At 18.9% G+C, this 15560-nt stretch overlaps 1 protein-coding gene across 5 annotated transcripts in view; it reads right to left on the reverse strand.

The window, feature by feature from the left end:
- LOC102681103 overlaps window positions 1–15560 on the reverse strand; it is a 53995-nt gene that overhangs the window by 19711 nt on the left and 18724 nt on the right. For all 5 annotated transcript variants that reach the window (XM_006624231.2, XM_006624232.2, XM_006624229.2 and 2 more), the window contains 2 exons: window positions 2972–3194; window positions 516–681 (listed from right to left, as the gene is read on the reverse strand). In XM_006624231.2, the coding sequence (XP_006624294.1) occupies window positions 516–681; window positions 2972–3194 (389 nt within the window). The remainder of the gene's footprint in view (window positions 1–515; window positions 682–2971; window positions 3195–15560) is intronic.

Raw genomic sequence — 15560 nt, forward strand, 5'->3', positions numbered from 1 at the left:
TGTTAAAATATTCGTGAGAGAATTTTGGAAGATAGAATTTTAAAGATTAAAAAAAAATATATAAAAGATGATATGTAAAAATGTTTGAAATGATGTTTGAAATGATTGAAAATTTATTTATTAAATTATAAACAATAATTTAGGCTTACGTTAAATAAAATGAGACGGAGATAAATGGAGAGAAATGGCGATGAATAGGAATAATATTATTTTAATTCTATTTCGCATGACATAATTTCAATTATTCATAATATAATAAATAAATTTCAACTAATATTTTTATATATTTTTATGATTGTTTTGGTTTTTAGAATTGATTCTTCAATGGTATTCTACGAATATATTAATACTCTGTATTAAAAATATTTTTATGAATATCTCATAAACTAAAAGGTAGCAGTGGTCATATATAATAAACAACTCAAAATATTAATTTTGACAACATATCTGAAGATTTTTGAAAATGTATCTTTTTATAAATAATTATTGTTAATTCGCTTTATAAATAAACTGACCTCGACACAGAGAGATCTTCTAGGACCCCGATCTGGTCTAGGTGGTAATCTAGCGATGGCTTCGAGAGCAGCTGCAAGTGCTCTTTCTTCAGCTTCTGCTTCAGCTACAGCTGCGGCTGCAGCTGCAGTCAATCTTGGATCCTCCAATTGTTTGCTCGATTTACATCTGTTTCATATACTCTCTTTTTATTATTTTTCTCTTATGTGTATATCTTTTTTAACAACAATTAATAAATATAATTTTCTTCAAGTATCTTTGAAAATTATTCACCTATTTTGAAATGAAAATTATATTTAATTATTCAAGAAAATTCATTTCTTTATTTATTTATCTTAATTAAAAATTAAAATAAATAAACAATTCTTTTTATATAAAAAAAAAAAAAGAATTTTTTATCAATTTCCATAATTTCAAAGTATGTTATAGAGGACAAGGTTTTGAACAATTTGATAATAAGATATATTCATATAATCGCCGCTTAATAAATTTCTTAATATGTGTAAAAGAAAGATCGCTATTATTATATAAAATTTCATCTATATGTATATGTGTTTATGATAGCGTATATATAAACATGTGACCGTCATTTATTTGTATAAATATATTTATATTTATAAATATATTTTATAATATATAATATTATAATATTTATAATATTTGATATATATATTATATATATCATATTTATATCATAAATAGCATATCAAATTATTTGTTCGTGAATTTTATATAATGGATTCGAAATATTTGAATTCCAATTCATATCGATCTTGGATATTATACGGATTCTTTATATAAAATAATCTCATATAAAACAATTGTTGATTGACCAAATTCCAAAATAAAATCTGTCTATTATAAATCTGAATATCCAAGCTTATTAGATAATAGCTTATTAAATAGATACTATTAAATGTCACTTATTAAATGTGACATTAACTCTATTATACATTGTGAGCTTTAGGCATTGTATGTATTTACATAAACAATTAATAAATGTGATGCATAAGCATAATAACAGATGCATACATCTAGGCAAACTTTAGTATAGTAGTTATTTTTTCCAAATATTTTGAAAATTAAAGCTGAGCAGCCATTATAGAGAAAAGTTGTTCAAAATTTCATCTTCTATAATATATTTCAAAATCATCAAATTTTTTTCTAGATTTTTTCTACATTATTACCGATAAATTTTTTTAAGAAATCTTAACAACAAAATCTTAAAACAAAATTAAACACATAAATTTAAAAATATTAGATATATATTACAGCATTAGAAACAAATCTTTATAAAAATTGGAACAAATATTTTCTAAAATTTTAAAGCAAATATGTTCTAAAAAATTTCGAAATATTTCTGAAATATGAATTTCAATTAAGCTTTGTAAATATTTTTAATTATAAAACAAAAAATTTTCCAAAAACAATGATCGATTGACTAAAAATTTAAAAGAAATGATAAAGAGAAGAGGGAAATTCAAATATAAAATTGTAGCTTTGAATATTTGTTAGTTCCCGAAATATTAAAAAAAAGTTTTTTGGTACATTGAATGCTGCTTATATTACATTCATGATAATGTGTATGCATCAATATATGATTGTCACTTTTCTATTATTATGTAATAAATATCATAGTCAATATCCAAAATGTACAAAAAATGAACTAATATTATTATACTTAGTATTTATTCATACTAAATTTGAAATGGATCTGTGAAATATGAAAATTAAATTTTAAAAATAACTCTTGGACCAAGATTACAATAATTAATATTAGTATAAAAAAATACTAAGTATGAAATTAATATCATTTCGGTCATTATAATTTCAATTGTCTGAGAATTTTTTATATTTTATTTTCGCATTTCGAAGAAATCGTAATTAGATCTGAAGAATTAATGGAATATCTAAGCTCTCTATTAACAAAATATTAAATAATAAATGATAAATATTATAGTATATATTTATATTTAGATACTAACTATCGTGATATGTTCACATGAACAAGTAAATAGGAGATTAATTTTATAAAAATTGAAATTACTATCTTATCATCAATTATTTGACAATTGATGACAATAATTACTATAACGAAAATGTAATAATGTTAATAAATAAATAAATTAATTAATAATGTCAAAATGGACAGCATTCAATATGTTAATAAGATCTATATAAACATTGAATGTATAGAATTGAAAGATATTTATTAATATTAGCTAAAGTTGAAATTTTATATTTAAAATGTCTTTTTCTTCCACTTTTCACCTTCCTTTTAAATTTCAAGACAATGCTTTTCGCAAAAATGTCCAAATAAATTTTGTTCAAATATGCATTGATAATTTTTATAAATGCATAATTTAATGTTCAAATCTTAAACAAAATCTATTTAAAATTACATTTTGCATAGAATAGCATTAAAAAAAGAATAAAGATGGTGAAGAAAATGACTTGCCTGCTTTTATAAACAAGCAGAAGGATCATAAGACCGAAAAAACCACCGAGAGTTGCTGCGATTCTGACTCCAGTCATAACATCATAAGTTTTGTAAAATTCAATTTTAAGTTGCTCCCGCTCACTGAGGGTTGACGTCGCTTCTGGCCGGAACGTCGTTGAGTCCATTCTCTTTGTCGTTACGTTGCTTATGTTTACGTTACTGCCTACGACACTCCCCATATCTGCAGAAACAATCAAATTTACTTCGTTTTTAAGTATTAAAATTTTTTTTTTTATTTTTCTAACATTTTTTCTTATCTATATTAATGTATATCTATATTTGTAAAACTTAGAAAGTCTTATTTATATTTATATATGTAAATATATGTGTTTTATATGAAATCTGATGAAAGAAAAGCATATTTGATTGGTTAATTCAAAAAGATTTTTTAGAATATAATTACAAAAAATAAAAATGTTTATTAATCGAAAGTTTTACATCTATAAACAAAATTATATATATATATATAATAGAATAAAGATTCGAAAATTGATATCAATAGTTGAAATTTGAAGGAATGATGTCAAAGGAAAAGTCAATTTCAAAAAATAAAATTATAAAATTTTCATTTTAATCAATTATTTTTTTTGAGATATTAATACAAAAATATTTAGCTCCGTATATCATACTGAGTGATTAATACAATAAAATAATTAATATATTGAATATTATTTATCCAAATTTTACGTGATGAATACTATTTTCCCTTAGTAATTGACTGAACGAATAGTCGATAATATTATAATGATATAAGTCTTCATATTTATAGAATTTCCTTTATTTATTTATTTAAATATTTTTATTTAAATATAAATTATTATTTATTTAAATATAAAAGATTTTGGTAATTTTGATAAATCAAATATATATATTTAATTTCTTTACAAGTAATTAAATTTTTCAAAATTAATCGAGCATTGAAATTAAAATGTAATATAAGAAACAGCACAAATAGAACAAACAATATTAAAAAAAAAATAGAAATAGAGAAATAAAAAGAATGCCTAATCATTAAATGTAAATCCAAATTATAAAATATATAAAATCCTTGAAAACAATCAAGAATTATAGTTCTGTCATAATTTATGATATTATCGAATTTTATATAGAATATCTTATATTAGAAAAATATCACTATGATTATCACCATTCGATAATTGACAAAAAAAGTGAAGATTTTTATACAACATTTAGATAAGCTGCATATTTCAATATTTAATCATGTCTATATCCAATGTGTACAATTAGGTTAATTATTTTTGGATAAGTTGTAAAAATTATTTTTTACAATATAAAAATTCTCTCTCTCTCTCTCTCTCTCTCTCTCTCTCTCTCTCTCTCTCTCTCTCTCTCTCGTGTAAATAATTAATATGTATAATAGAGACGCTCATACATTAATATGTATATATATATATGTATGTATAAATATATTTCAATAGAGACGTTTTAACTTTCAAGATATTTGTAAAAAAAATTGCTATTATTATTATGAAATGCCTTTTATACATATCATGATTGCATGTAAGCATACAGCTGCTATTTATTTCGTTATTATATATTCGTTAATGTAAATACATGACAATTATTAATATGTAATAAGTAAACTACAAAAATCTAATTCTTCAGAAATATCTAAAATGTTATATTTCGAATCTATGGAATTCCAAGTTCGGAATTTGAAATATTTTAAACACATGAAGAAATTAGCTTTTTTATCAGTATACCACCTATTATATATATTTATTATATACTGTGTATACATATAAAATAAATTTAATATAATAATAATAATCGTTTTTTTGTAAATATTTTGAAAATTAAAACCAAAGGAAAAATTCATTCGGAATGTTGATATATTATAAATATATTAAAAAATTCAAAAATTCCTATCTCGAATAATTATTTATTATAATTATATAATACTAAAATTTTATATTTGATATTAATAAAATTTATTTTTTATCATTAATGATAAATTAAATATGTCAAATATTTTTAAAAATAATATAAAAATATGAAAATGATGTTATAAAGTTAAAGAGTTATTGATTTAAAGAATGCAAAAAAGTGAATAAAATAAATCAATGAATATTTAATATTTAATTTTTATTTTAAACAAATAATTAATAAAAATAAATAATTTAAAAAATAATTAATATAATTATATTTATAAATTACATAATACATTAAAAAGAAATTAATTNTAAAACAGTAACGAATTATTGAATTGAATAGCATTTTATATAATAATGATAAAAGATAAATTTTTTATTTAATTGAAATATTTTATTATTAATTCGAAAAAAAAATATTAAAATCATATGATTCAAAAAAGTTAGTCATTATCGAATTCCAATAATGCAGAAAGATATCCTAAGTATGTAGAATGTTATTCAATCGTCGCATATATATTCCATATATATTTCCACTCTGAAATTTAAGTTATTCGAAATCTTTGAAAAAATTTATTATAAAATTATATATTTATTTATTTTTTTTATTTTTTTTATATCTTAAATACCAAGCTTTTTATTCAATAATTATGATTTTTGCAACATTCTAAATATTTTGAAACATATTTTAGAAAAAAAAAAATATTAATCCTAATAACATGAGATGAGAAATGAAACGAAACAACACATACGATCTATGTGGTCTAAACGAAAAATTAGCAAAAATTATCTAATATAGGAAATATTAAAACAAATATTTATTTAGAAAACAAAGATAAAATAAAAAAGACTAACAGAATAATAAAAAATAAGAAAGATGAGTATTTTTTAAAGAGTTTTTAATCCTGTAAAACATTTGATTATTTAAACTTAATAATGTTTTGTTCATTATACAATACGAATATGAATAATAAAACATTTATCACATTTTTAAATAAAAAAAATCATATTTTTAAATAAAACTTTAGAAGAAATAAAAACTTTATATTATTGAGAAATATGTTCACTAATTTAATTGAAAATATAATAATTATATAAAAAAAAACAGTATAAAGATTTTAAAATATATTACAGTTATTATTATTTACTATTATTGTTTAATATATATGATAATATATATATCTTTTTCCTAAAACAATAGTCTAGTTTTTATTTTAAACATATTTATAAAAAAAAATTGTTATTATTATTAAATAAAATTTTATCTATATTATATTTTATATTATATTTCATCTCTGATAGTCTACATATAAATATGTCTATGTATTCTTTCTATAAACATATTTCAGTATTAAAAATATTGTTATAAAATTTAAAGTTCACTGAAATTTTATATGGTTTTATTATTGAATGTTGCCAACATCACTATTTTATAGTTGATATCTATTTGTTTTTCTTCGATACACATACTTCAAATGTTTTGTAAATAGATACGCAATCATGCATAATTAAATATATTCATTCAGTTAAATCCATATATTTTTATTTATTACTTTCACTGTCCAGTCAACAAATAATAATGTAATAAATATATTGATTAAAAAGCTACTTTCTTATGGATTATAATAAATTTAAAATGAAATCTAAACCTTGTGCATTCAAAGAATCTGTGAAATAAATAAAATAAAATATAAAAATAAAATATAAAACAAGTAATAGATTATGATCAAATGTGATATTAATATTCATTATAATTTCAAATATTGTAATTTTAATCGCTTAAAGATTGTTTTATATTTTATTTTTATCGGTATTGAATTTAAAACATTTTAAGTCCATTATAATCTATGAGAAACTAAATTTTTTTATCCGTTCATTATCCATTATCACGAATTACGTATATATATAATTATATTTAAAAATTAAAAATTTGAATATTTTTCCGAAAAATGTATGCTTTCAATTAAACGTGAAATTTAAAAAAAAGAAAAAGAATAGATTGTAAATCTAAAAATTTTAGCTTTGAATTTTTAATTATTAATTTCCGAGATATTAATAACAAATTTTCAATATATTGAATTCTATCTATATAGATATAAGTAATATAGTCTTCGCAATAACAATATGATCATCGAATGTCATGTAGCCGATAATATAATTAATAATAATAATTCTATTCAGCACTAGATTTTCTTACATTTTAGCAATGCAATGACGACGTAAGATTACGATGGTCGATAGAAAAATATATATGATTCAAATCAAAACTAACACTTTTTTATTTCTATATAACAATATACTTATAATTTTGAATATTTGTTGCGTACGATATATCGAAACATTTTTTAATTATTGAAATTGAAATAAATGAAAAAATAATAAAAATAATAATTACTATAGATATTGCCAGATATTGTTGACGAAGAATTATACATTTATTAAAAATAATAAATATTCTTATATTAAATTAAATTTATATTATATTACATTAAATTTATATTTTCATTAAAATATTTTTTGGACGATTGAAATTATTATAACGGATTTTACTTGGATTTTACTTTTTTACTCTATACATACTAGGATTGATATCGCTACAGTCTTATATCATTCACATATAACTATTACACATACACTTGACGATGCGTGAAGACAAATGTTAATATTTATATAGGCAATATTCAATTTTTTTGTATCATAATATTTTTTTATTAACATTTCGGAAATAAATAGCATAAATTAAAATTTTAGATTTAAAATCCTTTCCTAACTTTTCTAAATTTAAAATACAACGAAAAATATATAATAATAATTCAATATATAATATATTGAAAATATATAATAATAATATATAATAATATAGCTCAGCTATATTAATATTGTGTTCGAAGGTTTTGAATATTGATTTTAAGAAAATTGGAATTTATCTTACAATATTTCGATAAGACCTATCATTGATAATTCGCCATTCTTCGCAGAATCTGAATTTGATTTACTTTGTTTTTCTCAAAAAACAAATTTCAGAATGATTCGTTTAAAATAAAAGTCCAAAGATATATAGAAATATCTAAGATGTTCATTTAAAAACTTTACATAAAAAAACTTATCTTGAAAACCAACATTATCAAAAAAAAATTAAATACAAAAGTTTTAAGATTCTTCCTGATTTTTCAACAACAATTATGCTATTTATTTTTTATTTGTTGATTTATTATTTATTATTTGAATATATTATTCAATTTTTTTCCAATAAAAATTTATATTTTTTGCAATTTCTTATTCTGAAAAAAAATAAGAAACTTTTATATTTATATTTAATATTTTTTCTGATAATACACTTTTCAAAATATTTAAACGTGAAATTTTTAAATGAACATCCTATGTATATGTGTAAAAACAAAGATGAAACATCTGGTAAAGATCAATCCAGAAATAAAATCAAAAAGATGAAATCATTGAAGAACAATTTATATGTTATTAACCATATTATGTAATTATGTATTAATAATAAGAATTTATGTTTTTTTCATTATTCTTATAATTGTTTGAAATAATAATTAAAATGTTTTCTTTAATAGAAATTTTATGTTTTCATAAATTATACAAAATTGAATAATTATTCATAAATAGAAAAGAAATGAGAAAAATATATCTAATAATCAAAAAGACAAAAATTTGACGAAAATTTGAAAAGTTTGAACTTTGAAGAGTTAAAATTTCGAGAGAAAAGAAATAAATAAACACATTTTTTAGATGTTCAACAAAATGGAATTCCCAGTGAACTCGATCAAAATTTCGAGATTTCGTTTAGAAAATATTGAATAAAAGGCTTAATAGGTCGATTTAAGTAAATAACAATCTGTGGCTGATATGTAATGTAGTAATTTTCAAGGATTTTAGCTTATAACTTCGAGAGTTTTAAAATTATTTGCCAATAACAAATTTTTTTAAAGTGATTAATAGATTTAATTTATTTAAAAAAAAAACATAATTATAAATAGGATAGTAATAAATTCCAATAAATTCATTATTCAAATATTTGAAATATAAATTTTAATTTAAAAAAAATATAGAATAACAATTTTATTTTTAAACATATTATTTTCATAGATATTTTATTAAACTATAATTGCATAAACATTTCTCGTAAATGTTTGCAAACCATAAAAAGCTAATTTTATCTTTCTCTTTCAGTTTTTCATCTTATTTTATAATATTCCACACTATAAATTCATACATATCGATATCTTGTTTTATTTTTGAATTTCTATCACCATATTCATATTTCTCAATAATATCAAATTTTTCTTCTAATGTAACAATTTTTATATTCATTTTTTTATATTCATAATTCGTTTGACGGAATATTTATTTATTTTAAGATATTAATAAGTAATATTAAGATATTAAAATTATTATTGTTATTATACTAAATCGTTATATTTATCTTAAAGCTTTTAAAAAATTAAAATTTAATAAGAAGAAAGGAAAACTTATGAAAAATAATTAAGTAGCTTGAAATATCCTATCTTGATTATATATAACAGATAAAATTCATCTTTCTACAAGCAAAAAAAGCAAAAAAAAAAGCAAAAAAAGTAAAAAAACTTTAAAGATTGTTAAAATAAAAAATTAATTATTTCTACAGTTGTATGAAAAGTTTTACGAATTTTAGATTAATTAAATTTTTATTATTAAATACAAATCATTATAATTTGCATTAAATCGAATATCATACTATTTAAAATTGCAATATCGAAATTTATCTATATAAAAATATAGAAAAAAATATATCTCATCATTTCATTTTGATTTTCATTTGATTTTAATATAAAATATGTTTGATTTGAAATATAAAAAACGAAATTTTGGATAACTTTTTTTTATATAAGAGTAAGTTCGGAAGAAATCGCAAAAACTAAATAAAATATTCTAATTTTCAATTATTTTTAATAATATATTATATATTCTTTACAAAATATATCAAGTGTTATTTTTGCTTGTTTTCAATAAAAAAAATCAGATAAGTTTATTCTTTAAAATTTTTTACGTATCTTTTAAATTATAATTTATTGACATTTTACCAAAAAGTAATGATTTTTTCGAAATGCATTAACATAATATTCAGAGATTATGTTTAATTTATATAATGACTTATTATCATATAATTATTGAATAAACAAGTGAATCATTATTTTCTGTCTGTTGTGTTAGATGATTCGATTTTTTACAAAATAGATGGCTTATTATAAAAATATATTATATATTAAGTTTAATCCAAATTACTGAAAAAGAACGTCAGGATAACAATTAGAATAATATGTTACAAATGTTAATAAAATTATGGAACTAAATCCTAATATAGAAACTTCTATAGTAGAGAACAAATATTATTGAATTAAATTAATCTATTTCTTACTTCGATGGATATAATTCAACAAGTCAATATAAAAAAATATAAAATTAAAAAAATATAAAATATAAAAAAATATTATATTAAAATTAAAAAAATATAAAATATAGAAAAATATAAAAGTATTATCATTTTAATATCTTTTGAAAACATTGATAAAAGAAAAAATATCGAAAAAAGAAATCTATAACTAAAAGAATAAAAAATTAAACAAAAAAAAAAAATAACAAAACATTTAAAAAAATTAAACATATGGAAAATAGTTATGCAAGATTTATCTCATAAATTTTTCAGATTTTTCAATAAAATTTTCAAGAAAATTATGATATTCCCGGAAAAAAAAACAATATTGAATGCGAAAGATATGTAAAACAATACAAAATTGTACATTATTATAATATACAAACATGATTGGATTCAATATTTGATTTATAAAATTAATTATTAAAAGTGTTAATTTCATGATTTCAGATTCAGAATTTTTCAATATGTAAACAATGTCGAAATATTTTATGTAAAAAAAAGAAAATAATTTTTATTAGAGATATATAACATGTATTTTCTATCTGGTTCTAAAGAGAGACTTATCTCATCTAGTCACTTCGGATGAAATGGCTTTATACATAGAATCCAATTATTTTTTTTTTTTCGAAATCTATTATATATATATGATTATTAAATTATATTATATAAATTATTTTTTTTTTGTTCTTTAATATTATAATAGTAGCAACAATCTTTTGCAAATTTTAAAACTTAAAGATGACTGACGGTCAGAGATTACTCTAATCTTTGAATGAGATTTCTACATTTTTAAAATGATTAAATCATAAATATAATTGATATTTAAAAAAAAAAAATACATATTTGCAAATGTAAATATATTAAATATATATATATTATATATATATATATATTATATATATATATATATTTAATATAGCATAAAGTAACGCGATAATTATATTTATCTCTGAATTTATTTGAAAGAAATATCCCACGCACATAATAAGTAAATAACAATTAAAAGAATCATAAGTACATTTGAGATAATGTTAAGATCAGATTTAATTTAAATTTTCAGCCGAAAATTGTCTATTTGCATTTAGAATTGCAATCATAAACATATAACATAAACATATGACAGAAATTCTATGTAATAGTAATAATTTTTTTTTTTTGCAAATACCTCAAAAATTAAAACTAGTAATGTGCAAAAGAAAAAATTGTTCAAAATCTTGTCCTCTAACAATTCTAAAAATGAACAAAATCGATAATTATTCCTGAGTAATTATCTTTTATCATTATAACTTTGATATCACAACATGATGTTTTTTAAAAAAAAAAACATTCAAAAATATCTCATTGGTTGTATCAATATTCGTATCAAATATATATATTTGTATATATATATAAACAGAATGTAATATAATAATAATAATATATTTTTATTAATACTTTGGAAATTAAAATTTGGATCATTAATATTATAATCTTTCATAAAATTTCATAAGTTTTCGATTGATATGATTTGCCTTCCTAATCGATGTTTCAAATATTAAAACAAAATCCATAATTATACAGTATAATTATTTATTACAGTATAATTATATAATTATATCAAAAGTTTTTTATAAATAATTCGAAAATAAATCGTCGTTATATATAAAGTTAAAATAAAGTCAAAATAATATTCTTAATAACATAATTCAAGCATTAAATTGATAGTAAGAAGAAATAATAGAAGAAATTAATCAGTAAGTTGACTAAAACTTTTTTGTCATTATTAAAAATGAATAGCGAATAGTTAAAGAAAATAAGACTCGAATTTCAATAACAAGGAAGAATTTATTTAGCCGATTTTCGTGAAAAAAATCATTCTTTTCTTTGAAGAAAATTCATCTTTTATTGTATACATGTTCAATGTAATATCTTTCATTATTTACGAAATCAATGTTTATTATCTTCGTATAGGATTCTACTGCTAAAAATAAAAAATGTATATTCATGATTATTATATTTGCTACTATATATAATGTATATTTTCGTTAAATTAATAAAAAAACAATTTAATGAAAAGATCTATAGTTAAGTTGCAGAAAAATTAATTTATTTCTGATAATTTTAAATATATATTATAGAATATGAAATTTTTTTATGAATAATGTTTTCCTATATCTATAGTATATAGATATATGGTGTATAGATGGTCAAAGATATTTTCAAAAGTATAAATTTTTGATTGACATAATTTAAAAAGCAGAGGAAAAATGAGAATGAAATCCTAAATTTAAGAAAAAGAATAAAATTATAATTTTAGCTTCGAGTATTTTTAATATATGATATTAATAAAAAAAAAAACAATACATTGAATTCTATACAAAAAAATAATAAGAAAGTCAATTGAAAAATAAAAATAATTTTCATTTATATCTCCAAAACGAAAGAAGTTATAAAACAAAGAAGAAATAAAGAAAAAATAAGATTGTTTGACTGAAAAATATTATATTTATTTTTCAATGTAATCGCCATTGATTTTAATATATTTACTTATTTTTTTCAACAAGTTTTTTCATCTTAATAAAAAATTGACCTAAAAATACTGACCTACTGATAAAAGAAATCATTGCTTTGATTTCATCATTTTGAAAATGAATATCCTTGAATGTTTTTTTAAATTTTGAAAGAAATGAAAATTAGAAAAAGGCAGATCTATACTGAAATAGAAACAGTTCAAATTTATAAGAGCATCAAGTTATACATTACAAGTTATACATATTATTATCATTGATGTTCATCCATTTTGAATTTTTCTCGCTGTTCAAAACTGTAGAGTAAATTTATGTATATTTGCCATGTTCATAAAAGAAAAATGTAGTTATAAACAGAGTGTTCACACAGTGCTCAAAATTATATCTTTTAAAAATTTTATTTTAGAAAATTCAAGCGAAAATTTATTACTTTTCAGCCAATCTTTAATTATAAATTATAAGCTATTTTTGTAATAATAATATGATCATTGAATAACGATGATATAATAACAATAATAATTCTATAAAAAATGAACATCTATAAGATGTCTCACGTAAAATATTGGCAACGCGATAATTCTGAAAATATTATTTTATTTTATTTTTATTTTATTTATTTATTTATTTTTTTTTTTTTTGGTTTATTTTAAATTTAATTAATACTTCTTTAATCTATATAGTAAATAAATGCATTGTTTAGTAATGTGTGACTTTGATAATTGAAGTTATAATAACTGATTTCATTTGGGATATCATATATAAAACATATTAGGATTGATATCGTTTCTGTATTGTGTCATCGATTATTTATTTGATGATGCGATAATGAACCATAGATACGAAGATATATTTGATAACCATGTAGGCGGTATTTAATATATTATAAGTAACTATGTTTATATAGTCAAGATTCAATATTATATTGCAGCACAAATTTTTTATTAATATCTTCGAAATTAACAAATACATAAATTTAAAATTTTAAATTTAGAATCCATTTATTTTCCTCTTTAAATTTAAAAAATTTGTTTTGTATATATTTTTTGGAAATACACAATCGGCTATAATTTTCTAGATATTTGCAAAAAAAAAAAAATTGTTATAGTAATATAGAATTTTGTCTATATATATGTGTCTATATATATATATATATATAATAATAAATATAATAAATATATATATATATCTATATATATATATAACAGTGTGTGCATAAGCATGCGATCATTATTTTTATGGTATGAACACATCGCTAATAGCTAATACATACAATAAACCAATCAAAAAGTTACTTTTTCATGAAAATATCTCAAGCCCATGCGGAGCTTGGATATTCCGCAAAATTTGTTATTAATATTTATCTAAAAAGAATCCGAAGAATAAAATAAAATATAAATAACCTCGAATCGAAATTACAATGACCAATGTTACAACAATAGATACTATGAGATTAATATTATCATTATAACTTTAATTCATTATAAATTCGGTTGCTCAAGAATTATTTTATGTTATTTTTAGCTTCTTTAGAATAGATATATATAAGTATGATAGATATGTATATGTGTAAATATGACGATAATAGTTTTGTTATTATACATTTTGAATGCCAGTCGTCATGATGTATTTATATAAACAATTAATAAGCAACTAATACTTTATCACAAATGTGATACATATTGATGAAATTATATTGTATAAATATATAACAATCTTTCTTTATAAATATCTCGAAAACTAAGATCAACCGGTTATATGTAGAAAAAGTTGTTTAAAATAATAATCTCTGTAATGTATTTAAAAATCATCAAAATTAAAGATGAAATAATTTATCTACAATTTTATTGATCTGATACACATACACCGTAATTAAACTTCGACTTATATTAATAACGTGTCATTCATTTCTTTTTCTTCATTATTCGAATTTAAACAAAATAATAAGAAATATTTTATGATTTATTTTATTTGTATTAAATATTGTTTAAATTTATATTAAATATTTTCGATTTAATAATCTTTGAAACATAAAACAAATTAAAAAATAAAATAAAAATGCTAATAAAAATATTAAATATTAGCCATTTAGAATAACATATTTAGGAAAATTAACTTATTTTTTGATAAAAATTTATCACTTTATTATAAATAATAATTAAATAAAACAATAATAATCATCTCTAAAATATTTTTTTGTAAAATCAATTTTGATTTTTATCGTCTTGAATTTATTGAATGAAATTACAATTTTTGATGTTATTGTGAAGTTATATTAAAGCAAATCAAATTCAATCAATAGGATATGTAATATTTATTAATTTGTGTATTTTATTTCAGTGTTCAAATATTATGTAGTTAGCTGAAATATATCTAACATTTTATTATTTGATAAAAAATAATATTTTTTTAATTATCAAATTATTAGATTCATGTAATTTAAAGTACTTTAATTTACATATAATACTATTATATTAATAATATATTATAATAATTAATAATATTATATTAACAAAATAATAATATTATATACTGTACATATATAATCTATTATATCTATAATATATAATCTATTATAAAAAAATAATTAAATATCAACATATATTTTATTTTTATTATATTTTATTTTTATTTTTATTATAAATATATTATTTTTATTATAAATATATATTATTTATTATTTTTATTATAATATTTTATTTTTATTATAAAGA

Source organism: Apis dorsata, unplaced genomic scaffold (assembly GCF_000469605.1).
Source record: "Apis dorsata unplaced genomic scaffold, Apis dorsata 1.3 scaffold_1001, whole genome shotgun sequence".
NCBI classification, from domain to species: Eukaryota; Metazoa; Arthropoda; class Insecta; order Hymenoptera; family Apidae; genus Apis; species Apis dorsata.